General features: G+C 42.0%; 1 protein-coding gene across 3 annotated transcripts; it reads right to left on the bottom strand.

The window, feature by feature from the left end:
• Positions 1-245: 245 nt before the first annotated feature.
• LOC110502598 (ATP-dependent Clp protease ATP-binding subunit clpX-like, mitochondrial) lies at positions 246-26,804 on the bottom strand. Of its 3 annotated transcripts, XM_036960870.1 has the most exons (16): positions 26,544-26,804; positions 25,965-26,037; positions 25,365-25,525; positions 24,879-24,996; positions 24,549-24,703; positions 21,039-21,164; positions 18,605-18,629; positions 17,635-17,676; positions 15,454-15,618; positions 15,191-15,355; positions 11,008-11,096; positions 8,807-8,971; positions 5,117-5,416; positions 4,449-4,541; positions 4,122-4,228; positions 246-1,980 (listed from the first exon to the last, which is right to left on the bottom strand). In XM_036960870.1, the coding sequence occupies exons 2-16, from the start codon at positions 26,017-26,019 to the stop codon at positions 1,887-1,889; spliced, it is 1,860 nt and encodes a 619-aa protein (XP_036816765.1). In that variant the 5' UTR covers positions 26,020-26,037; positions 26,544-26,804; the 3' UTR covers positions 246-1,886. The 3 variants fall into 3 exon arrangements, with proteins under 3 accessions (XP_036816765.1, XP_036816755.1, XP_036816760.1); XM_036960860.1 differs by lacking the exon at positions 18,605-18,629 and having other exon boundaries at positions 21,008-21,164; positions 26,544-26,801; XM_036960865.1 differs by lacking the exons at positions 18,605-18,629; positions 26,544-26,804 and adding an exon at positions 26,257-26,394 and having other exon boundaries at positions 21,008-21,164.

The raw sequence follows: 26,804 nt of genomic DNA, 5'->3' as shown, positions 1-26,804 counted from the left end.
TGTCACATGACATGGTAGTCATGGAGCCCCTCATTGATGTCACATGGCATGGTAGTCATGGCGCCCCTCAGTGGTGTCACATGATATGGTAGTCATGGTGCCACATGGCATGGTAGTCATGGCGCCCCTCAGTGGTGTCACATGGCATGGTAGTCATGGCGCCCCTCAGTGGTGACACATGACATTGCAAGTGGAGTTTGAATAAAATAGCAGAGAAGCTTTTAAACAATCTACATTGACAGTAATAGAGATATACATTTTATTTATGATATTTAAAACAATCACAACTTTGGGGCGTTTTACATGTTATCATTTACCTCTGAGAAGAGTGTTGACTGGGAGGTGTTGACTGAAAGCCGTTGACTGAAAGCCAACACACACAAGTTAGAAACCTGATGAATGTTAATCTAATATTATTACTATTAGTGTACATACAGCACTACGAGGACATTGAACATCATGGTTCAGTGTGAACATAAGTAGTAAAAACTGAATTGCTTTTAGTAACGTGACATACTGAAGCATATCTACAAAAGGGTGAGGTGGGGGTTTGAAAAGCCCGCCCCGGGGCAAAGGGAAAACCATATTCGGAGAACTTTGCCCGTATTCACAATAGAGTCTCAATGACGGCTGATCTAGGATCAGTGCAGCCTTTTAGATCGTAATGAACACTATTATATGGACAGGCGTATTCCTGTAATACACGATCATTAACATTAACTCAGCAGCTCTGATGTTTAATGTTTAAACATCTCCAGCTCAGCTGTGTTCATTATGAACACACACACCGTTAGTACCCGTGGTGGATACGAGGAGATGTGGAGTTAAATTAGTGCCAGAATGTTGTTGTTTTAGTTGTTGCAGTAATTTAACGCCATAGAAAAACAATCATGATGTGCTCATCATGGAATATTATGCTCTGGTGACCAGAGCTGGGTTCAAATACTAGTGGACTTGATTAAGCTTTCCTGACACAATGTAATCAATAAAATACGTTCAACAATGTGAAGCCCCCACTCAAGTCTACAATATAATGTCCCATTCATGTTATGTGTGTTTCCCTGGCTGATCCCATTCATGTTATGTGTGTTTCCCTGGCTGATCCCATTCATGTTATGTGTGTTTCCCTGGCTGATCCCATTCATGTTATGTGTTTCCCTGGCTGATCCCATTCATGTTATATGTGTTTCCCTGGCTGATCCCATTCATGTTATATTGTTTCCCTGGCTGATCCCATTCATGTTATATTGTTTCCCTGGCTGATCCCGTTCATGTTATGTGTTTCCCTGGCTGATCCCATTCATGTTATGTGTGTTTCCCTGGCTGATCCCATTCATGTTATATTGTTTCCCTGGCTGATCCCGTTCATGTTATGTGTTTCCCTGGCTGATCCCATTCATGTTATGTGTTTATCTTTTGCCACTTCAACCTGCCATCATCACAACACAATAAGAAAGAACACAATCACCTATTTAAAATCATTTAGAATAAAAATGGCATTCTCTTAAGATAGATAAAAGGCAATCCCCAAAGATGAAAAATATATATACTATATAAAATAAAATGAAGTCCACGTTGTTAGTGGCCCTCCATTCACAACTAAACAACTACCATTTGATTCACACGATCAACAGGTATTTACAGATCTCACATCTTAGTTGTTCCTTATGCAAACACACAGAGAGAGAAAGGTCTAGAAACAGTTTCATCAAGCTGTAGTTTCAGTAGTGGGCTCCACGGGGTCTCAGGGGCTGGAATTTAAGGAACCCACAACTGGCTTCCAAAAAGATTCTAGAAGGTGTTCAAATGATTCTAGATTGCACTGTGTGTAGAGAATGTAGCGGTTCTTGAAAATGAGTGTCAGTAAAAGGTCAAGGTGGATCAGATCAGTTGTTAGTTGCTGCGTCCATCTGTCTGGGCCAGTTCTCCTCTTCAATACCAGAGTCGTACTCCTCCTCTGCCGCCTCCTTCGCTGGAGCCCTGGAAATATATTTACATTTTTAGGCATTTAGCAAAACACTCTTTGGCAGAGAGAGGAGGGTCAGTATTAGTGGTAAAGTTAGTTATGCAGAGAGAGAGCGAGGAGAGTCAGTATTAGTGGTAAGGTTAGTTATGCAGAGAAAGAGCGAGGAGGGTCAGTATTAGTGGTAAGGTTAGTTATGCAGAGAGAGAGCGAGGAGAGTCAGTATTAGTGGTAAGGTTAGTTATGCAGAGAGAGAGCGAGGAGGGTCAGTATTAGTGGTAAGGTTAGTTATGCAGAGAGAGAGCGAGGAGAGTCAGTATTAGTGGTAAGGTTAGTTATGCAGAGAGAGAGCGAGGAGAGTCAGTATTAGTGGTAAGGTTAGTTATGCAGAGAGAGCGAGGAGGCTCAGTATTAGTGGTAAGGTTAGTTATGCAGAGAGAGAGAGAGCGAGGAGAGTCAGTATTAGTGGTAAGGTTAGTTATGCAGAGAGAGAGAGCGAGGAGAGTCAGTATTAGTGGTAAGGTTAGTTATGCAGAGAGAGAGAGCGAGGAGGGTCAGTATTAGTGGTTCTGGGACCAAGGTACGGTCTGTGGAGATGTTGGGAACATTACATGGGAACTTCAGGTCAGGTTTCAGTACTCAGTGTTCTGTTCTTAACATACAGTACCAGTCAAAAGTTTGGACACACCTACTCATTCAAGGATTTTTCGTTATATTTTCTACATTGTAGAATAATAGTGAAGACATCAAAACTATGAAATAACACATGGAATCATGTAGTAACCAAAAAAAAAGTGTTAAACAAATCAAAATATATTTTATAGTTGAGATTGTTCAAAGTAGCCACCCTTTGCCTTGACAGCTTTGCATACTCTTGGCATTCTCTCAACCAGCTTCATGAGGTAGTCACCTGGAATGCATGTCAATTAACAGGTGTGCCTTCTTAAAAGTACATTTGTGGAATTTCTTTCCTTCTTAATGCATTTGAGCCAATCAGTTGTGTTGTGACAAGGTAGGGTGGTATACAGAAGACAGCCCTATTTGGTAAAGACCAAGTCCATATTATGGCAAGAACAGCTCAAATAAGCAAAGACAAATGACAGCCCATCATGAAGATAAGTCAATACAGAAAATTTCAAGAACTTTGAATGTTTCTTCAAGTGCAGTCGCAAAAACCATCAAGCACTATGATGAAACTAGCGCTCATGAGGTCAACGACAAGAAAGGAAGACCCAGAGTTACGAGACTCAGAAATTGCAGCCTAAAGAAACGCTTCACAGAGTTCAAGTAACAGACACATCTCAACATCAACTGTTCAGAGGAGACTCAGTGAATCAGGCCTTCATGGTCAAATGACAGTAAAGAAACCACTACTCAAGGACACCACTAAGAAGAAGAGACTTGCTTGGGCCAAGATACACGAGCAATGGACATTAGACTGGTGGAAATCTGTCCTTTGGTCTGATGAGTCCAAATTTGATATCCTTGGTTCCAACCGCTGTGTCTTTATGAGATGCAGAGTAGGTGAACCGATGATCTCTGCATGTGTGGTTCCCACTGTGAAGCATGGAGGAGGAGGTGTGATGGTGCTTTGCTGGTGACACTGTCAGTGATTTATTTAGAATTCAAGGCACACTTAACCAGCATGGCAAACATTCTGCAGCGATACGCCATCCCATCTGGTTTGGGCTTAGTGGAATTGTCCTGTTGAAAAACAAATGACAATGACCCAACACACCTCCAGGCTGTGTAAGGGCTATTTGACCAAGAAGGAGAGTGATGGAGTGCTGCATCAGATGACCTGGCCTCCACAATCACCCGACCACAACCCAATACAATTTTAATTTGTTTCACACTTTTCACATGATTCCATATGTGTTATTTCATAGTTTTGATGTCTTCACTATTATTCTACAATGTTGAAAAAAAAGTACAAATAAAGACAAAAAAAACTTGAATTTATAAATGTTCCAAAACGTTTGACTGGTGCTGTACCTCTGGCATGATGAAACCAACAGACTGATATGGTTGTTATTCATCTATTAAAAATGTATATTTTACTTAACTAGGCAAGTCATTTAAATCCTGGCAAGAGACAAATACAGCAACAAACAAAGACACTACGAAGCCAATAAGAACCAAACAGGTGCTGACGAACCTGACGTAGTGTGGTTCTGATTTGCCCAGGACGACGTCCTCGGTTAACTCCACAGACACGATGTCTGAACATGGCACCTCGAACATGGGCTCCAGAAGAAGCTTCTCCTGTATTTAAAAAGGAGATATTTCACACAGTAGTGTTAGAAAACTGAAACAAGACATGGTATAGGAATTAATTTCACCTTCGTCACAAGAAGTCACTCACCACATTAGAAATATCACTTAGATTTACCATCAGCAACTGAATCCACTGTTTGTATATTGTTACTGCTGATAAGACTCAAATACCCAACTTCTAGGAATTGAGCACATTGTATTGACTGACCATGATGGACCTCAGGCCTCGGGCTCCTGTCTTCCTCTCCAGAGCCAGCTTGGCAATGGCCCTCAGAGCATCTGTGGTTACATTCAGTTCACACTGGAACAATCAGAGAAAGAGAAAGAGAGAGAAACACAGGAGGATAAAACAGGAACCGAGACACTGAGGCAGAGCGAATGTGATCTGCACAGCCAAAGACTTGGGCTAGACTAAACATGACAAACATCCTTGATAATGACAATATGATGTCTAGTGTGTCTGCTAAGTAGCCAGCAGTCCTGTGAGCAGCTGGGGGGGGAGGGGGGGGGGGGGGGGAGAGAGAAAGAGAGAGAAAGAGACAGAGACAGAGACAGAGAAAGAGAGAAAGAGAGAGAAACACAGGAGGATAAAACAGGAACCGAGACACTGCAGAGGCAGAGCGAATGGGATCTGGACAGCCAAAGACTTGGGCTAGACTAAACATGACAAACACATCCTTGATAATGACAATATGATGTCTAGTTTGTGCTAACCTTGTCCATGCTGAACAGGGCCTGGTACTGAGTCTACTACAACTACTACTACTACTACTACTAACCTTGTCCATGCTGAACAGGGCCTGGTACCGAGTCTACTACAACTACTACTAACCTTGTCCATGCTGAACAGGGCCTGGTACCGAGTCTACTACTAACCTTGTCCATGCTGAACAGGGCCTGGTACTGGGGTATGACAGCGTTGCGTGGTTCAGTCAGGATACGGACCAGCGTCTCTTCATCCAGACTGTGTAGAGGCACCACCACAGGCAGACGCCCTACAAACTCCGGGATCATCCCAAACTCAATGAGGTCCCGGGCCTCCACGAGCTTCAGCAGCCGGTCCTTCTCCTCCATCTCTGCCACCATGTCCGTCTGTTCACTACTGTTAGCTTTGTCGGCGGCCGCCGCCGCACGGCGACCCTTACCCATGTTGGATGGTGTGCCAAAGCCCAGGTACTAGAAGAAGAGGAAGAAGAAAAGAGAGAGGTAACAACAGGTACTACATAGGCGGAGGAGCACCAGGGAGGAGAGGGTTAATTGAGGAAAACGCAAGTGGTCTAAAGCACTGAAGAAATGAGACGTCATCTGGAGAGGCCTAGACGTTCATGTTCCATTGATGAAAATACTGCATTATTAAAGCGGTAGATCAGAAGTTGAAACAATAACCAATTTTGTTTTACATCCCTGTTAGTCAGCATTTCTCCTTTGCCAAGATAATTCATCCACTTGACAAATTTGTGGCATATCAACAAGCTGATTAAACATCATGATCATTACACAAGTGCACCTTGTGCTGGGGACAATAAAAGGCCACTTTAAAAAATGTGACGTTTTGACACACAACACAATGCCACAGATGTCTCATGTTGAGAGAGCGTGCAATTGGCATGCTGACTGCAGGAATGTCCACTAGAGCTGTTGCCAGATAATTTAAATGTTCATTTCTCTACCATAAGCCACCTCCAACATAATTGTATATAATTATGATATAAATCAGTACATCCAACCGGCCTCACAACCACAGACCACGTGTAACCACACCAGCCCAGGACCTCCACATCCGGCTTCTTCACCTGGGGGATCGTCTGAAACCAGCCACCCGAGCAGCTGATGAAACTGTGGGTTTACACAACCGAATAATTTTTGCACAAACTGTCAGAAACCATCTCAGGGAAGCTCATCTGTGTGCTCATCATCCTCACCAGGGTCTTGACCTGACTGCAGTTCGGTGTAGTAACTGACTTCAGTGGGCAAATGCTCACCTTCGATGGCCACTGGCACGCTGGAGAAGTGTGCTCTTCGTGGATGATTCCCGGTTTTAACTGTACCTGGCAGATGGCAGACAGTGTGTATGGCGTCGTGTGGCTGAGCGGTTTGCTGATGTCAACATTGTGAACAGAGTGCCCCATGGTGGCAGTGGGGTTATGGTATGGGAAGGCATAAGCTACGGACAACGAACACCATTGCATTTTATCATTGGCAATTTGAATACAAAGAGACACCGTGACGAGATCCTGAAGCCTATTGTCATGCCATTCATCTGCGGCCGTCACCTCATGTTTCAGCATGGTAAAGCATGGCCCCATGTCGCAAGGATCTGTAAACAATTCCTGGAAGCTGAAAATGTCCCAGTTCTTCCATGTCCTGCATACTCACCAGACATGTCACCCATTGATGTTTGGGATGCTCTGGATCGACAGCGTGTTCCAGTTCCCGCCAATATCCAGCAACTTCACACAGCCATTGAGGGGTGGGACAACATTCCACAGGCCATAATCAACAGCCTGATCAATTCTATGGGACTGAGATTTTTTATTTTATTTTGTCCTTTATTTAACTTGGCAAGTGAGTTAAGAACAAATTCTTATTTACAATGATGGCCTACCGGGGAACAGTGGGTTAACTGCCTTGTTCAGGGGCAGAACGACAGATTTTTACCTTTTATTTCGGTGAACAAAACACTCACGGCACTAAGAACACTAAACACAATATGAGTTGACATAACCCAGTCTAGCGTGCACATACACGAAACAACAAACAATTCCACACACAGACATGGGGGGTTATATACAGTGCCTTGCGAAAGTATTCGGCCCCCTTGAACTTTGCGACCTTTTGCCACATTTCAGGCTTCAAACATAAAGATATAAAACTGTATTTTTTTTGTGAAGAATCAACAACAAGTGGGACACAATCATGAAGTGGAACGACATTTATTGGATATTTCAAACTTTTTTAACAAATCAAAAACTGAAAAATTGGGCGTGCAAAATTATTCAGCCCCTTTACTTTCAGTGCAGCAAACTCTCTCCAGAAGTTCAGTGAGGATCTCTGAATGATCCAATGTTGACCTAAATGACTAATGATGATAAATACAATCCACCTGTGTGTAATCAAGTCTCCGTATAAATGCACCTGCACTGTGATAGTCTCAGAGGTCCGTTAAAAGCGCAGAGAGCATCATGAAGAACAAGGAACACACCAGGCAGGTCCGAGATACTGTTGTGAAGAAGTTTAAAGCCGGATTTGGATACAAAAAGATTTCCCAAGCTTTAAACATCCCAAGGAGCACTGTGCAAGCGATAATATTGAAATGGAAGGAGTATCAGACCACTGCAAATCTACCAAGACCTGGCCGTCCCTCTAAACTTTCAGCTCATACAAGGAGAAGACTGATCAGAGATGCAGCCAAGAGGCCTATGATCACTCTGGATGAACTGCAGAGATCTACAGCTGAGGTGGGAGACTCTGTCCATAGGACAACAATCAGTCGTATATTGCACAAATCTGGCCTTTATGGAAGAGTGGCAAGAAGAAAGACATTTCTTAAAAATATCCATAAAAAGTGTCGTTTAAAGTTTGCCACAAGCCACCTGGGAGACACACCAAACATGTGGAAGAAGGTGCTCTGGTCAGATGAAACCAAAATTGAACTTTTTGGCAACAATGCAAAACGTTATGTTTGGCGTAAAAGCAACACAGCTGAACACACCATCCCCACTGTCAAACATGGTGGTGGCAGCATCATGGTTTGGGCCTGCTTTTCTTCAGCAGGGACAGGGAAGATGGTTAAACTTGATGGGAAGATGGATGAAGCCAAATACAGGACCATTCTGGAAGAAAACCTGATGGAGACTGCAAAAGACCTGAGACTGGGACGGAGATTTGTCTTCCAACAAGACAATGATCCAAAACATAAAGCAAAATCTACAATGGAATGGTTCAAAAATAAACATATCCAGGTGTTAGAATGGCCAAGTCAATGTCCAGACCTGACTCCAATCGAGAATCTGTGGAAAGAACTGAAAACTGCTGTTCACAAATGCTCTCCATCCAACCTCACTGAGCTCGAGCTGTTTTGCAAGGTGGAATGGGAAAAAATGTCAGTCTCTCGATGTGCAAAACTGATAGAGACATACCCCAAGCGACTTACAGCTGTAATCGCAGCAAAAGGTGGCGCTACAAAGTATTAACTTAAGGGGGCTGAATAATTTTGCACGCCCAATTTTTCAGTTTTGGATTTGTTAAAAAAGTTTGAAATATCCAATAAATGTCGTTCCACTTCATGATTGTGTCCCACTTGTTGTTGATTCTTCACAAAAAAAAATACAGTTTTATATCTTTATGTTTGAAGCCTGAAATGTGGCAAAAGGTCGCAAAGTTCAAGGGGGCCGAATACTTTCGCAAGGCACTGTACATAAACTATGAATGCTCAGACTAGAGATACTCAACTGACCAAGTCTCTCTATAAAACCAGTGAACGGAATAAAAATAGTCTGCAGCCGTTTTACAGGTGTGGGTCGATACAAAAAGGGGAAAATTAAAAAAATATTTTTTCTTACTAACCTTTTCATTCTTTCGTCTGCTGACGATTCTGTCGAGTCCGTTGAAGGCCCCTGACGCTACGAACAGGATGTTAGTGGTGTTCACCTGCACCGTCTCTCCTCTCAACTTCCTGGAGTTCTTCTCTGGAACGTTCACGATCGTTCCCTCCAGGAGTTTCAGCAGGCCCTACATTCAGAAACACACGACGTCAATCACTAATACAACCATTAGGTAAACGCTCTACAACAGGTTTGCCTAACTGCCCCCCCCCCCCCCCCCCCAAAGTTTACAGAAAATACAATTATTATTATTATTATATTTAAAAATGTAAAAATGTCATTGTTGGATATAAAAGACTTAAAACCCAAGAAATCAGATACAAGTGTCATCTGTTGAAGTATTCCCATACATAATAGAAAAACATGATTGTTTACAAATGTAATCAAGGTTTAAAATGATTATGTTTTAGTCAAACATCTCTCTTTGGGCTTCTTTCAGTCAATTTACATTCTACAAATGATTTGTAATTATGTTCTGGCCCCCCCCCCGACCATCTGCTCAACAAAAACTGTCCCGAGGCTGAATCTAGTCGGCGATCCCTGCTCTACAAGCACACAACATCAAGGATCCTGGCTGTGAGGTTCCAAACGAACACCACCCAGCTATAATATTGAATTGCAATAGTCATTATTACTCTTGCGTGTAAAAATAGCTACTGTAGCCACGATCCCCACAAAGGGCGATGGGCTACTGTAGCCACGATCCCCACAAAGGGCGATGGGCTACTGTAGCCACGATCCCCACAAGGGCGATGGGCTACTGTAGCCACGATCCCCACAAGGGCGATGGGCTACTGTAGCCACGATCCCCACAAAGAGCAATGGGCTACTGTAGCCACGATCCCCACAAGGGCGATGGGCTACTGTAGCCACGATCCCCACAAAGGGCGATGGGCTACTGTAGCCACGATCCCCACAAAGGGCGATGGGCTACTGTAGCCACGATCCCCACAAAGGGCGATGGGCTACTGTAGCCACGATCCCCACAAAGGGCGATGGGCTACTGTAGCCACGATCCCCACAAAGGGCGATGGGCTACTGTAGCCACGATCCCCACAAGGGTGATGGGCCTAAGTAAGTCAGGTATGTAATGTTTGCGATGTGCTGTACATCAGATATGTGAATAGCCACCCGTATGCTGGCATGCTGCATGACACAAAGACTTTTCTAATGGATACAAATGAAGTCATCATTAGAGGCATCTAGTGCACAACCATTGCTGTAGAATAAGTTGACAAAACATTAGGAACGCCTTACTAATATTGAGTTGCCACCCCCCCCCCCCCCCCCCCCTTTTTGCCCTCAGAACAGCCTCAACTCATCGGGGCATCAACTCATCGGGGCATGGGACTCTACAAGGTGTTGAAAGCGTTCCACAAGGATGCTGGTCCATGTTGACAACAATGCTTCCCACAGTTGTGTCAAGTTGGCTGGTGGACCATTCTTGATACACACGGGAAACTGTTGAGTGTGAAAAACCCAACAGCATTGCAGTTCTTGACACAAACCGGTGCACCTGGCATCTACTACCACACCCTGTTCAAAAAGGAACTTCAATCTTTTATCTTGCCCATTCCCCCTCTGAATTGCACACACACACACAATCTACGAGGGTGGCAGGTAGCCTAGTGGTTAGAGCGTTGGGCCAGTAACTGAAAGGTTGCTCGATTGAATCCCTGAGATGACAAGGTAAAAATCTGTTGTTTTGCCCCTGAACAAGGCAGTTAACCCACTGTTCCCCAGTAGGCCGTCATTGTAAATAAGAATTTGTTCTTAACTGACTTGGCCTAGTTAAAATAAAAGTTAAATTAAACAATTGTCTCAAAACTTAAAAAACATTTTTTTTAAGTATTTAACCTGTCTCCTCCCCTTCATCTACATGTCTCCTCCCCTTCATCTACATGTCTCCTCCCCTTCATCTACATGTCTCCTCCCCTTCATCTACATGTCTCCTCCCCTTCATCTACACTGATTGAAGTGGAATTAACAAGTGACATCAATAAGGGATCATAGCTTTCACCTGGATTCACCTGGTCAGTCTATGTCATGGAAAGAGCAGGCGTTCTTAATGTTTTGTTGTATGTCTGGACACTCCTGTAAAAGTTGACCAAATGACTTTCCCAAGCTTGGGATAATAAAAGTCGAGTTGTGTTGAGTACTGGCCTGCTGTACACCTTCTCCTCCTACGTCTCTGAGCTGGTGGATCCCAGGAACACTGCCGATCTTATCCACCTCATCCAGAAACACAATGCCTGGACAGGGAGATGTTTACATTCAACTAAAGGTAGGTAAAATTACTTTCAGTGCCTTCAGAAAGTATTCATACCCCTTGACTTGATTCAACATTTTGTTGTGTTACAGCCTGAATTCAAAATGGTTTAAATATATGTTTAAATATATGTTTAAATATATATATATATTTTTTTTCTCCTCACCGATCTACCCCATAATGACATAAGTGAAAACATGTTTTTAGAAATCTTTGAATATATATTGAAAATAAAATACATTTACATAAGTATTCACACCCCTGATTCATTACATGTTAGAATCCCATTTGGCAGTGATTACAGCGGTGAGGCTTTCTGGGTGAATCTAAGAGCTTTGCACACATGGATTGTACAATATTTGCACATTATTAGTTCAATTCTTTCAACTCTGTGAAGTTGGTTGCTGATCATTGATAGACAACCCTGTTCAAGTCTTGCCATAGATTTTACAACTGATTTACGTCTAAACTAACTAGGCCACTCAATGTCGTCTTGGGAAGCAACTCCACTGTCGATGTGGCCTTGGATTTTAGGTTATTGTCCTGCTGAAAGGGGAGTTCGTCTCCCAGTGTCTGGTGGAAAGCAGACAACCAGGTTTTCCTCTAGGATTCTGCCTGTGCTTAGCTCTATTCCATTTATTTTTATCCTACTTTTATGTTTTTATAATAATAAAAACTCCCCAGTCCTTGCTGATGACACCCTCAGTTTTCTATCACGGCCATTGAACTCAGTAACGGTTTTAAAAAGTCCCCATTGGCCTCCTGGTGAAATCCCTGAGCGGTTTCCTTCCTCTCCGGCAACTGAGTTAGGAAGGACACCTGTATCTTTGTAGTGACTGGGTGTATTGATACACCATCCAAAGTGTAATTAATAACTTCACCATGCTTAAAAGGGATATTCAATGACTACTTTTTATTTCAACCCATCTACCAATAGGTGCCCTTCTTCGCGAGGCATTTGAAAACCTCGCAGAGTCTTTGTGGTTGAATCTGTGTTTGAAATTCACTGCTCGACTGAGGGACCGCAAAGATAATTGTGTGTGTCTGTGTGTGTGTGTGGTACAAAGATGAGGTAGTCATTATTACATTACGGGGGTATTGTGGGTAGGCCAGTGACACACAATCTAAATTGAATCCATTTTAAAATTCAGGCTGTAACAAGAAAAAGTCAAGGAATACCTTTTGAAGGCTCTGTACATGTCCCAGAAACACAACGTCTGTACATGTCCCAGAAACACAACGTCTGTACATGTCCCAGAAACACAACGTCTGTACATGTCCCAGAAACACAACGTCTGTACATGTCCCAGAAACACAACGTCTGTACATGTCCCAGAAACACAACGTCTGTACATGTCCCAGAAACACAACGTCTGTACATGGAAACCACATCTTCAGTGAGATGGTGGTCATTATATTATATTGGTGTATTATATTGTATTGGTGTATTATATTGGTGTATTATATTGTATTGGTGTATTATATTGTATTGGTGTATTATATTGTATTGGTGTATTATATTGTATTGGTGTATTATATTGTATTGGTGGTCATTATATTGGTGTATTATATTATATTGGTGTATTATATTAGTGTATTATATTGTATTGGTGGTCATTATATTGGTGTATTATATTGTATTGGTGTATTATATTGTATTATATTGTATTGGTGTATTATATTGTATTGGTGTATTATATTGTATTGGTGTATTATATTATATTGGTGTATTATATTGTATTGGTGGTCATTATATTGGTGTATTATATTATATTGGTGTATTATATTATATTGGTGTATTATATTGGTGGTCATTATATTGGTGTATTATATTGTATTGGTGGTCATTATATTGGTGTATTATATTATATTGGTGTATTATATTATATTGGTGTATTATATTGTATTGGTGTATTATATTGTATTGGTGTATTATATTGTATTGGTGTATTATATTATATTGGTGTATTATATTATATTGTATTGGTGTATTATATTGTATTGGTGTATTATATTGTATTGGTGTATTATATTGTATTGGTGTATTATATTATATTGGTGTATTATATTATATTGTATTGGTGTATTATATTATATTGGTGTATTATATTATATTATATTGGTGTATTATATTATATTGTATTGGTGTATTATATTGTATTGGTGTATTATATTATATTGTATTGGTGTATTATATTGTATTGGTGTATTATATTGTATTGGTGTATTATATTGTATTGGTGTATTATATTGTATTGGTGTATTATATTGTATTGGTGTATTATATTGTATTGGTGTATTATATTGTATTGGTGTATTATATTGTATTGGTGTATTATATTTTTTTTTTTTTTTTTTTTTTTTTTTATTTTTATTTTTTTTTTACCTTTATTTAACCAGGCAAGTCAGTTAAGAACAAATTCTTATTTTCAATGACGGCCTGGGAACAGTGGGTTAACTGCCTGTTCAGGGGCAGAACGACAGATTTGTACCTTGTCAGCTCGGGGGTTTGAACTCGCAACCTTCCGGTTACTAGTCCAACGCTCTAACCACTAGGCTACCCTGCCGCCCCGGGAGGGTTTTGTATTGGTGTATTATATTGGTGTATTATATTGGTGTATTATATTGGTGTATTATATTATATTGTATTGGTGTATTATATTGGTGTATTATATTATATTGGTGTATTATATTATATTGGTGTATTATATTATATTGGTGTATTATATTATATTGTATTGGTGTATTATATTGTATTGGTGTATTATATTGTATTGGTGTATTATATTGTATTGGTGTATTATATTGTATTGGTGTATTATATTGTATTGGTGTATTATATTATATTGGTGTATTATATTATATTGGTGTATTATATTATATTGGTGTATTATATTGTATTGGTGTATTATATTGTATTGGTGTATTATATTGTATTGGTGTATTATATTATATTGGTGTATTATATTATATTGGTGTATTATATTGTATTGGTGTATTATATTATATTGGTGGTCATTATATTATATTGGTGTATTATATTATATTGGTGTATTATATTGTATTGGTGTATTATATTGTATTGGTGTATTATATTGTATTGGTGTATTATATTATATTGGTGGTCATTATATTGGTGTATTGTATTGGTGTATTATATTATATTGGTGTATTATATTATATTGGTGTATTATATTATATTGGTGTATTATATTATATTGGTGTATTATATTATATTGGTGTATTATATTATATTGGTGTATTATATTATATTGGTGTATTATATTATATTGGTGTATTATATTGGTGTATTATATTGGTGTATTATATTGTATTGGTGTATTATATTGGTGTATTATATTATATTGGTGTATTATATTATATTGGTGTATTATATTATATTGGTGTATTATATTATATTGGTGTATTATATTGTATTGGTGTATTATATTGTATTGGTGTATTATATTGTATTGGTGTATTATATTGTATTGGTGTATTATATTATATTGGTGTATTATATTATATTGTATATTGGTGTATTATATTATATTGGTGTATTATATTATATTGGTGTATTATATTATATTGTATTGGTGTATTATATTATATTGTATTGGTGTATTATATTATATTATATTGGTGTATTATATTATATTGGTGTATTATATTGTATTGGTGTATTATATTGTATTGGTGTATTATATTGTATTGGTGTATTATATTGTATTGGTGTATTATATTATATTGGTGTATTATATTGTATTGGTGTATTATATTATATTGGTGTATTATATTGTATTGGTGTATTATATTGTATTGGTGTATTATATTGTATTGGTGAATTATATTGGTGGTCATTATTATACATTTTGTACATGTGTGATTAAGATCAACTTTCATAATAAGGTTTTTTGAACCACAAGTGAATTCTCATCCACAAAAAAATAAATAAAAAACCCTGAATATAATCCCTGCATCAGACTACTCACAACTTACAAAGTACTGTACATGAAAAGCATTATGGAACTATTGAAGTCCTGAAGATGCAGAAACCAGTGTTTATGAGCCACCCACCTTGCTGTGCTTTATCCACAGAGTAGTTGGCATCCTGTAGCAGCTTGGCGATAACAGACTCGATGTCCTCCCCCACGTAGCCAGCCTGGGTCAGGGTGGTACAATCACAGATGGCAAAAGGTACATCTAGACACTTGGCCAGAGTCTGGGCCAACAATGTCTTGCCTGGGAAATATAGTGAGGAATATTTTTTTATGGACATGAGAAAATGATATATTTCACAACAGTAAGTTGTTTTTGGACAAATAAAATTGTTGAGTAACCTGATCCGGTTGGGCCTAACAGCACGATGTTGCTCTTCTCCAGTTTGATGTCAGTGTGGGTGGAGTCTAACACGTCCCCGCCCCTCTTCTCCCGAGGAGCCTGCTGCTGCATGGAGGCTCCCAGAGCGTTGCCATGGGGACTGATCCCTGCTATCTGAAGTAGTTCTACAATGTAAACAAAAACTGTCATATTGTATATTTGGGTTCAGATGATTTGGCAGCAGGACAGTGGTGAATTCTAGCCTGGTCCCAGGATCTGTTTGTGCTCTTGCCAAATATCAACTCCATTGTGGTCCTTATCAGTCATGCCAAACAAGCTTGACAAGGACTGATTCCATAAGGAGTTGGCGAGAGGGCAAAAACACATTTTTGGGTTTCCCCATCTCTCATGGTAATGACCTGGCACAAAAACATCCCTTTTCCAAACAGGATATGCAATGTCGGCCTACTGTGACCTGGCAACTTGTGTTGTACTACACATCTCTACTGTATTACTTGTATACTCAGTGTACAAAATATTAAGAACACCTGATCTTTCCATAACAGACTGACCAGGTGAATCCAGGTGAAAGCTATGATCCCTTATTGATGTCACCTGTAAAATCCACTTCAATCAGTGTAGATGAAGGGGAGGAGACGGGGTTAAAGAAGGATTTTTAAGCATTGAGACATGGATTGTGTGCGTGTGTCATTCAGAGGGTGAACGGGCAAGACAAACGATTGAAGCGTATGGTAGTAGGTGCCAGGCACACCGGTTTGGGTCAAGAACTGCAACGCTGCTGGGTTTTTCCACGCTCAACAGTTTACCCGTGTGTATCAAGAATGGTCCACCACCCAAAGGACATCCAGACAACTTGACACAACTGTGGGAAGCATTGGGAGTCAACATGGGCCAGCGTCCCTGTGAAACACTCAACACCTTGTAGAGTCCCATGCCCTGACGAATTGAGGCTGTTCTGAGGCCAAAAGGGGGGGGTGGCAACTCAATATTAGTAAGGCGTTCCTAATGTTTTGTCAACTTATTCTACAAGTACACAACAACAGAAAGGAACAGGAAGTGTTGTGTTTGTGAATCAAATCAACGCTACTTTTCTAATAACCAATCAGATGGGTTCATGCAGGTGACTGACTGATCGTGTATGGAGGAATCCTCAACTTGGCACTACGCCCAGAATGTTGCTATGGGAACAACCAAGGTATCTCAGTTTCAAGGTCTCAACTTGGGAGAGAGAGAAAGCAGCCTCGTGAGGTATTGGTCAGTCACATGTGCGAGTCACCGGTAATGAATGAATTATGCTAAATCATGCAAATATAACTTGTACCTGATGGTATAGCCGTATATAAGGCAACTGTTGGGACCGCCCCAGCGGAGTTTCTGATAAACCTGTACAGTGTGCAGAGTTTGTTGTAACCTTTTAATTGAACCTTCATTTAACTAAGCAAGTCAGTTAAGAACAAATTCTTATTTATAATGACAGCCTACCGGGGAACAGTGGGGTTAACTGCCTTGTTGGGGGGGGGGGGGGGGGGGGGGGGGGGCAGAACGACAGTTAACCCACTGTTCCACCTTGTCAGCTCGGGGATTTGATTGGTTACTGGCCCAACGCTCTATCCACTAGGCTACCTGCCGCCCACCTTGCTGATAATAAAGAGTGATTCATTTAAGATTGACGTCAGAGGTCCCTGGTATTGATTTTCCACCTCAGGCATGATATTACATCATCTAGGCCCTCTAGTTATAATGTGAAGTATCAGTATCTGTGGTGCTGCATCGCTGCAATAGGTCAAAGTTCAATCTAAAAATACATGTGTTCTGCTCTACTGGGAGCCACTGTGTATTCAACATCCTTTCAAATACTTAATATGGGCTTCCTGTTTGGCTCAGTTGGTAGAGCATGCCCCCCCCCCCCCCCCCCCCCCCCCCCACCCAGAAGTGTCACATTTTTTGTTTTAACCCGAAACTGCCACAACTGATTAAATTAGTCAAAGGATTAGTGATGATTAGTTGACTAATTGAAATCAAGTTATCATCTAACACACCCTGAAAACAATAAGTCATTAACAACAAGAGAAGTTCATCTGTAAAACTTCAGCATTTGTGTAATTCTTGAAAAAAAAAAATGAAAAAAAAAATTGTAAATCATACGACACCATGTAAGGAGGACCAATCAAATCACTTACTGGTGAACCTGTACTCATCCTCCCGTCTTCTCATCTCTAGCTCTACAGAGGATGACAAAGTACTCCAAATCAACGTGATCACAGCCAGATTTACACATCATCACTACAGTTCTGCAAGGAGGAATCAGATCCCACTGTTGTTGTTGTTATATCATCACCTTGTTAAATCCATTAAAAATCCATTTAAAACTGTGAAATGTGGGTGTAAAAAGCAAAATCATTGAACAAATGCCAAATTATACTAAACGAGAGCACCTTGAGGTGACTGATATAAACAGGACTGAACAGGTGTTTCAGCACATTCTAGAAAACAGTGGTTGGGTCTTTGTTGCCTACTGAAATTCTACTATTCTGGAAGTAAGCCAACTTCATTTTTGTCCAGTCTACGTTTCCTGGAAGCCGAGGCTAAATATTACTAACATTTTAAACAAAGGCCTTTAGCTGACTGAACTCTGCTGACCTCGTGGTGCCAGATCTACTACAGCTAACAGACTACACTGACCTCGTGGTGTCAGAACTACTACAGTTAACAGTACATGGGTTTTATAATGGTAACTACCAGTAGTCTATACTGACCTTGTGGTGTGAGGCCTGTTTCTAACGAACAGTAGACTGTACTACTGACCTCGTGGTGTGAGGCCTGTTTCTAACTAACGGTAGACTGTACTACTGACCTCGTGGTGTGAGGCCTGTTTCTAACTAACGGTAGACTGTACTACTGACCTTGTGGTGTGAGGCCTGTTTCTAACTAACAGTAGACTGTACTACTGACCTCGTGGTGTGAGGCATGTTTCTAACTAACGGTAGACTGTACTACTGACCTCGTGGTGTGAGGCCTGTTTCTAACTAACGGTAGACTGTACTACTGACCTCGTGGTGTGAGGCCTGTTTCTAACTAACAGTAGACTGTACTACTGACCTCGGAGTGAGCGAGGCCTGTTTCTAACTAACGGTAGACTGTACTACTGACCTCGTGGTGTGAGCGAGGCCTGTTTCTAACTAACAGTAGACTGTACTAATGACCTCGTGGTGTGAGCGAGGCCTGTTTCTAACTAACGGTAGACTGTACTACTGACCTCGTGGTGTGAGCGAGGCCTGTTTCTAACTAACAGTAGACTGTACTACTGACCTCGTGGAGCGAGGCCTGTTTCTAACTAACAGTAGACTGTACTACTGACCTCGTGGTGTGAGCGAGGCCTGTTTCTAACTAACAGTAGACTGTACTACTGACCTCGTGGTGTGACCGAGGCCTGTTTCTAACTAACGGTAGACTGTACTAATGACCTCGTGGTGTGAGGCCTGTTTCTAACTAACAGTAGACTGTACTACTGACCTCGTGCTGTGAGGCATGTTTCTAACTAATGGTAGACTGTACTACTGACCTCGTGGTGTGAGGCATGTTTCTAACTAATGGTAGACTGTACTACTGACCTCGTGGTGTGAGGCATGTTTCTAACTAATGGCAGACTGTACTACTGACCTCGTGGTGTGAGCGAGGCCTGTTTCTAACTAACAGTAGACTGTACTACTGACCTCGGAGTGAGCGAGGCATGTTTCTAACTAATGGTAGACTGTACTACTGACCTCGTGGTGTGAGGCCTGTTTCTAACTAACGGTAGACTGTACTACTGACCTCGTGGAGTGAGCGAGGCCTGTTTCTAACTAACAGTAGACTGTACTACTGACCTCGTGGAGTGAGCGAGGCCTGTTTCTAACTAACAGTAGACTGTACTACTGACCTCGTGGAGTGAGCGAGGCCTGTTTCTAACTAACAGTAGACTGTACTACTGACCTCGTGGTGTGAGCGAGGCATGTTTCTAACTAACAGTAGACTGTACTACTGACCTCGTGGTGTGAGCGAGGCATGTTTCTAACTAACGGTAGACTGTACTACTAACCTCGTGGTGTGAGGCCTGTTTCTAACTAACGGTAGACTGTACTACTGACCTCGTGGTGTGAGGCCTGTTTCTAACTAACGGTAGACTGTACTACTGACCTCGTGGAGTGACCGAGGCCTGTTTCTAACTAACAGTAGACTGTACTACTGACCTCGTGGAGTGACCGAGGCCTGTTTCTAACTAACAGTAGACTGTACTACTGACCTCGTGGTGTGAGGCCTGTTTCTAACTAACGGTAGACTGTACTACTGACCTCGTGGTGTGAGGCCTGTTTCTAACTAACAGTAGACTGTACTACTGACCTCGTGGTGTGAGGCATGTTTCTAACTAATGGTAGACTGTACTACTGACCTCGTGGTGTGAGGCATGTTTCTAACTAATGGTAGACTGTACTACTGACCTCGTGGTGTGAGGCATGTTTCTAACTAATGGCAGACTGTACTACTGACCTCGTGGTGTGAGCGAGGCCTGTTTCTAACTAACAGTAGACTTTACTACTGACCTCGGAGTGAGCGAGGCATGTTTCTAACTAATGGTAGACTGTACTACTGACCTCGTGGTGTGAGGCCTGTTTCTAACTAACGGTAGACTGTACTACTGACCTCGTGGAGTGAGCGAGGCCTGTTTCTAACTAACAGTAGACTGTACTACTGACCTCGTGGAGTGAGCGAGGCCTGTTTCTAACTAACAGTAGACTGTACTACTGACCTCGTGGTGTGAGCGAGGCATGTTTCTAACTAACAGTAGACTGTACTACTGACCTCGTGGTGTGAGCGAGGCATGTTTCTAACTAACGGTAGACTGTACTACTAACCTCGTGGTGTGAGGCCTGTTTCTAACTAACGGTAGACTGTACTACTGACCTCGTGGTGTGAGGCCTGTTTCTAACTAACGGTAGACTGTACTACTGACCTCGTGGAGTGACCGAGGCCTGTTTCTAACTAACAGTAGACTGTACTACTGACCTCGTGGAGTGACCGAGGCCTGTTTCTAACTAACAGTAGACTGTACTACTGACCTCGTGGAGTGAGCGAGGCCTGTTTCTAACTAACAGTAGACTGTACTACTGACCTCGTGGTGTGAGGCCTGTTTCTAACTAACAGTAGACTGTACTACTGACCTCGTGGAGTGAGGCCTGTTTCTAACTAACGGTAGACTGTACTACTGACCTCGTGGTGTGAGGCCTGTTTCTAACTAACGGTAGACTGTACTACTGACCTCGTGGTGTGAGGCCTGTTTCTAACTAACAGTAGACTGAACTACTGACCTCGTGGAGTGAGCGAGGCCTGTTTCTAACTAACGGTAGACTGTACTACTGACCTCGTGGTGTGAGGCCTGTTTCTAACTAACAGTAGACTGTACTACTGACCTCGTGGTGTGACCGAGGCCTGTTTCTAACTAACGGTAGACTGAACTACTGACCTCGTGGTGTGACCGAGGCCTGTTTCTAACTAACGGTAGACTGAACTACTGACCTCGTGGTGTGAGCGAGGCCTGTTTCTCCACCTCCACCTGTCTGCTCCCAGCAGGGATGTTGTTGTAGATTCTCTTGTAGTGATTATACACAGCTACCGCCAGCACCTTCTTAGCATACGACTGACCCACTACGTACCTGTCCAGGTAGGCATAGATCTGAAAGACAGTGTCGTTGACATTTACGATAAAGACCTTTTATAACGTGTTCAAACAAGTCTATCAATAAAAGGAACTGTTTCATAATGCATTATACTGCATCTCCAGGCTTTAAGTAAAGTTTTCAAGCTCATGACAAATCTTACGGTGCATTATCAATTTCCCCCCCCCCCCACTCCCCAAACAAATTCTATATGTTTCATAAACAACAGGTGTAGACTAACAGTGAAATGTTTACTTACGGGTCCTTTTCCAACAATGCAGAGTTAAAGATATAAAATATTTAATTGAAAAAAAAAATAGAAGGCTGTTTATTACAGAAATAAGGAAGTGGATGGTGGCACGTTTTACTTTTGAACTCTGGACAAAACAGGTCCCAAGAAAACAGAGACGCTTGTTCTAGGTCCCAAGAAAACAGAGACGCTTGTTCTAGGTCCCAAGAAAACAGAGACGCTTGTTCTAGGTCCCAAGAAAACAGAGACGCTTGTTCTAGGTCCCAAGAAAACAGAGACGCTTGTTCTAGGTCCCAAGGAAACAGAGACGCTTGTTCTAGGTCCCAAGGAAACAGAGACGCTTGTTCTAGGTCCCAAGAAAACAGAGACGCTTGTTCTAGGTCCCAAGGAAACAGAGACGCTTGTTCTAGGTCCCAAGGAAACAGAGACGCTTGTTCTAGGTCCCAAGGAAACAGAGACGCTTGTTCTAGGTCCCAAGAAAACAGAGACGCTTGTTCTAGGTCCCAAGAAAACAGAGACGCTTGTTCTAGGTCCCAAGAAAACAGAGACGCTTGTTCTAGGTCCCAAGGAAACAGAGACGCTTGTTCTAGGTCCCAAGGAAACAGAGACGCTTGTTCTAGGTCCCAAGAAAACAGAGACGCTTGTTCTAGGTCCCAAGGAAACAGAGAGATGTGCTGTCAGATGGGTGTACGGTCGTCTCAAATAAAACCGTGAAGGACCTCGGCGTTACTCTGGACCCTGATCTCTCTTTTGACAAACATATCAAGACTGTTTCAAAGGGTCGTTTTTTTCTTCAATTTTCGTTAAATTGCCAAAACAGGAAACTTTTTGTCCATAAACGATGCAGAAAAGATCATCCATGTTTTTGTCACTTCTAGATTAGACTACTGCAATGCTCTACTTTCCGGCTACCCGGATAAAGCACTAAATAAACTTCAGTTAGTGCAAAACACGGCTGCTAGAATCTTGACTAGAACCAAAAAATGTGATCATATTACTCCAGTGCCTCTCTACACTGGCTTCCTGTTAAGGCAAGGGCTGATTTCAAGTTTTTACTGCTAACCTACAAAGCGTTACATGGACTTGCTCCTACCCATCTCTCCGATTTGGTCCTACCGTACATACCTACATGCACACCACGGTCCCAATAAGCAGGCCGAAAGGCCAAAGACTCATCTCTTCAGTAGGTCCTATGATTGAGTGTAGTCTGGGAGAGAGGTGCGAAGGTGAACGGAAAGGCACTGAAGTGACGAACCGCCCTTGCTGTTACTGCCTGGCCGGCTCCCCTCTCTCCACTGGGATTCTCTGCCTCGGGCCATATAACAGGGGCTGAGTCACTGGCTTACTGATGCTCTACCAGGGCTGCGTCACGTCGTGCTAGGCTTGAGTTACTGACTTGATCTTCCTGTCCGGTTTTGTGTCCCCTCGGGCTCGTGCGGTAGAGGATATCTTCGTGGGCTATACTCAACCTTGTCTCAGGGGAGTAAGTTGGTGGTCTGTTGATATCCCTCTAGTGGTGTGGGAACTATGCTTTAGTAAAGTGGGTGGGGTTATATCCTGCCTGGTTGGCCCTGTCCGGGGGTATCGTCGGACGGGGCCACAGTGTTCCCCGACCTCCTCCTGTCTCAGTCTCTATGCTGCAGCAGTCTGTTATATCTGGTGTAATTCTCGTGTCTTATCTGGTGTCCTGTGTGATCTTAAGAACGCGCCATCTAATTCTCCCCTCCCGGAGGACGAGAGCCCTAGGACCATGCCTCTGGCTGTCCTCTCCAGTGCTGCCGATTAATTTTCAACAGTTCTACCTGGGGCTATGGAACCCTGGCCTGTTCACCAGATGTGCTACCTTGTCGTGCTGCTGCTCCACTTTCAACTGTTCTACCTGGGGCTATGGAACCCTGAAAATGTTTCACAGGACGTCTTACCTTGTTCTGGACCGGCTGTTTTTGACCCTCTGTCTCCCTCACATGCTGTCTCACCCTCTGAATGCTCAGTACTAAATCGATGTGCAGAGGTACGAGGTAATTGAGGTATGTAGGTTTCGACTGTTCAGAATGATGAGGATTAATAAGATGACTGTTAAAGGATGTGATAGGTAAAGACCTTTTTTAGAGTTTAATTCGGGAGATGGTATCTCTTTAAAAACTGCTTGTGGTGCCCCAGATCCTAATGAGTTAATTGTTACATGATTAATAAAAATAAAAAAATTGGGTAAAAATTAAACATAGTTTGTTATTTAGCTAATCAACTCTCTTCAGACTAATGTTATAGTCAAGTCACGACAGGTGCGACTCGAGTTTCGCCATCAGCTGTAAGACGGTGACCCCTTTTGGTCAATGAGAATGGAGGGATGTTGAGAGACGGACCCTCAGTCTGCTGCTCTCTCCCTCAGTCTGCTGCTCTCTCCCTCAGTCTGCTGCTCTCTCCCTCAGTCTGCTGCTCTCTCCCTCAGTCTGCTGCTCTCTCCCTCAGTCTGCTGCTCTCTCCCTCAGTCTGCTGCTCTCTCCCTCAGTCTGCTGCTCTCTCCCTCAGTCTGCTGCTCTCTCCCTCAGTCTGCTGCTCTCTCCCTCAGTCTGCTGCTCTCTCCCTCCGCTGAGACGGACCCTCAGATACAGGCACCATCAGCCCAGTAAAATAAAAAGCTAATTATTTTAAATGTCTGCTCACTCAGATGTGCCTCACAAGTAATATAACAACGGATCTATTACCGGTGTGATCCTATAGCCTACTTCAACATTTGTTTATATAATGTAAAATGTTATGGGATGCATTTTCTCCATTGTTCTTGATGGTAGGCCTACATTATGATCATATAGCCACAGTATCCGACTTGGCCACTGTTAAAACTGTAACTTAAAGAGGGTACAGCCTCAGTGTTTACAGTAAAACTAACTTAAAGCAGGTACAGTCTCAGTGTTCACAGTAAACTTACTCTGGAAGTTGTACAGAATTTTCACAACGTTGAAGTTGTAGACCTGAAACTTGCTCAGTGCCCCCCCCCCCCCCCCAAAAAAATGTAGGGAATGCATTATAGCTCCAGGTATACCTGCAGCATCACCATAGTAATTCCTGTTTGACGATAACCACCACATCAACAACAAAAAAACAGGAGAAACAAGAACCAGTTCCTCTTTATGGTCATTGGTGCACGTACCTTTTTGGGTGGCGGGGGAGGTTTCTGTGTGAAGGCCATGTTGACAGCCTCAACGGGCGACTCTGCTTCTGTTTTCAGACCCTTCTTAGAGTCCGTCTCAGAGAGCACCACGAAGAAGTGATGGCATTTCTCACACTTTACAAAACGTGTTGATGCTGAACAACAACAACAAAACAAACAACAACATCGAAATGTTTCCTTTTTCCATCTCTGATTTCATACAATAGTAGTGACTGTGTGACAAGTCAATCGTTATTACCACTGCTTTTTCTACAACTAAAAAAAATACAGCCTGTGTGAACATCGTATCTTTTTAAAAAAGGTACTCACATACAAAGGTCTCCACATGTGTACATGGGTCTCCACATTTGGGACAGTGCAGCTGGTTACCCCCCTTCCCTGATCCACCAGAAGAGCCCGGAAGTCTTTTTCCCTCACTGAGGTTCTTCTGCATATGACGAACACAATAGAGAGAGAGAGAGACACACTATCGTGAATGCAATGTAGCCACAGATAGGAAGCTATGTCGTTGTCACTGCTTGAAAAAAAAAAAAAAAAAGCACTGTGTATTTATTTCAAAGTCTATTATTGTGTCTTGTCACCACCAGAGATGGGGACCCAATTCCATTTCAACTCAATCGTTCTATTAAAGATGTCACCACTTAGCATAAACAGATCTGGGAACAAGCCGTCTTGCCACGTTGTTATGTCAAGTTTAGCAATGACCATAAGAGTTGGCGAGACAGCACAAACAGATCTGGGTCTAGTCACCACGGGGTGATTAATTCTGTAAAGCGGGCAAACAGATGTGTTTACCTTTCCCCTGTCGCTGGATCCATCCTTGGTTGTTCCATCTTTAGCAACGAAACACACTGCTGTTTCATGGAAGGATCTGACTCGGACTCTGGGAGGTAGGTGAGCTTCACAAGAACCAGGTCTGCTCAAAGCATACAGTTGAATACGAGAACAAGACAGTCCTGTACAACAGAAACACCATGCAACCAAATGTTTAGGCCTATGTTATCATAATCCATTTTTTATTTCTGGATGGCCATGATTCATATATATTAGGTCAGGCCAACTTCCCCGTTCCATAGATATAGAATGATTCATTCAAATTCTATGCCTCGTTTCCCCTCCTCCATCAGCCAATCATTAGATCAGCCTTTCCCGGAAATCATTAATTATCACGTAGCCTAAGGTGTTGTTTACAATGTCAACATCAACATCTGGCATTACGGAAATACAGCTAGCTGTGCGCTACATTTGTGACATTGCACACAATTCTCACTCCCAAAATGTATTAAAGTAATTCAACAGGACGTCCTGTTTAAAATAAAACATGTTTAGCTAGAGACGAGGTTATGTTACTATTACTATCTATGACAATTAATTAAGATTACAAAGTGTCGTTACCTCTGTGTGCTGAATTCAAGAATATCCTCACGGCCGATGTGCATGTACAGGACATACTTTAGTCAATCAATGTCTAGCAAATCAACACAGATAAAACAGGATTAACTACTAACCAGCATGAATCAACCCGGGCAATTGTTAGGTACTGTAGATACCTAGGACATATTTAGATAGTTGATTTAGCAAAGTCACGTAAAAATCTGACGGAACTAAACTCCTCACTAACAATATAACGAACTAGTTATTCAGGTTCACCCGTCAACAAGTAGTGGTCTTCAGCTACGTGACTTACAAGTTATTATACAAACGTGAAAATACAAAAATAACACCCTTATAGCTGGAAGTCCGAGGCCGGACTTGGAAGCCAGTGGGGGCAACTAGTTCATTTATTTTATGTAGGAAACACGGCTAGCGACAGAAAAACATGTGAGCATTCCGGATTAAAGGTCATTTAGCTAACTTAGTTATCCGGTCAAACATAACTAAAACATGTCAACCAACTGGTCAGCTATGTGACATGTTTAAGAGACGCACAATATGGCTTACCAATATATAGTTTGCTAGAAAACCAAACCTTACCTTTTTGAATTGTACACGAAGCACGATGGAACCAAAACAAGGCTTGACAAGTTTCTTCCCGGAGCACAATTTGGTCGAGTCACTGCGACTGTGTAGGTTTATTAGCAGGTCAACGATGTCATTCATACCAATGTGTCACCGTCCAGATATAATGGGGGTAAACCGCTTCAACTCATACCGCGTTTACACTGCAATTCGGAACTAGGAACTTCCAGACTTGCTGATTCGTTAGACTCCACACGTGTATAATTACAGGCCAGA

Source organism: Oncorhynchus mykiss, chromosome 2, assembly GCF_013265735.2.
Source record: "Oncorhynchus mykiss isolate Arlee chromosome 2, USDA_OmykA_1.1, whole genome shotgun sequence".
Lineage (NCBI taxonomy): Eukaryota > Metazoa > Chordata > Actinopteri > Salmoniformes > Salmonidae > Oncorhynchus > Oncorhynchus mykiss.
The sequence above is the reverse complement of the archived record's forward strand: the minus strand, read 5'-3'. Positions and strand labels throughout refer to the sequence as shown.

Bases quoted from the DNA above. Each gene is read 5' to 3' on its own strand.
- LOC110502598 (XM_036960860.1), bottom strand. From the start codon at position 26,019: ATGTCCTGTACATGCACATCGGCCGTGAGGATATTCTTGAATTCAGCA. The intron at 8,972-11,007 runs GCCAGTACTCAA...TTCTGAATGTAG, and splicing joins GAGGAGAAGGTGTACAGCAG to GGCCTGCTGAAACTCCTGGA. The intron at 4,229-4,448 runs GTCAGTCAATAC...TTTTAAATACAG, and splicing joins GAGGCCTGAGGTCCATCATG to GAGAAGCTTCTTCTGGAGCC.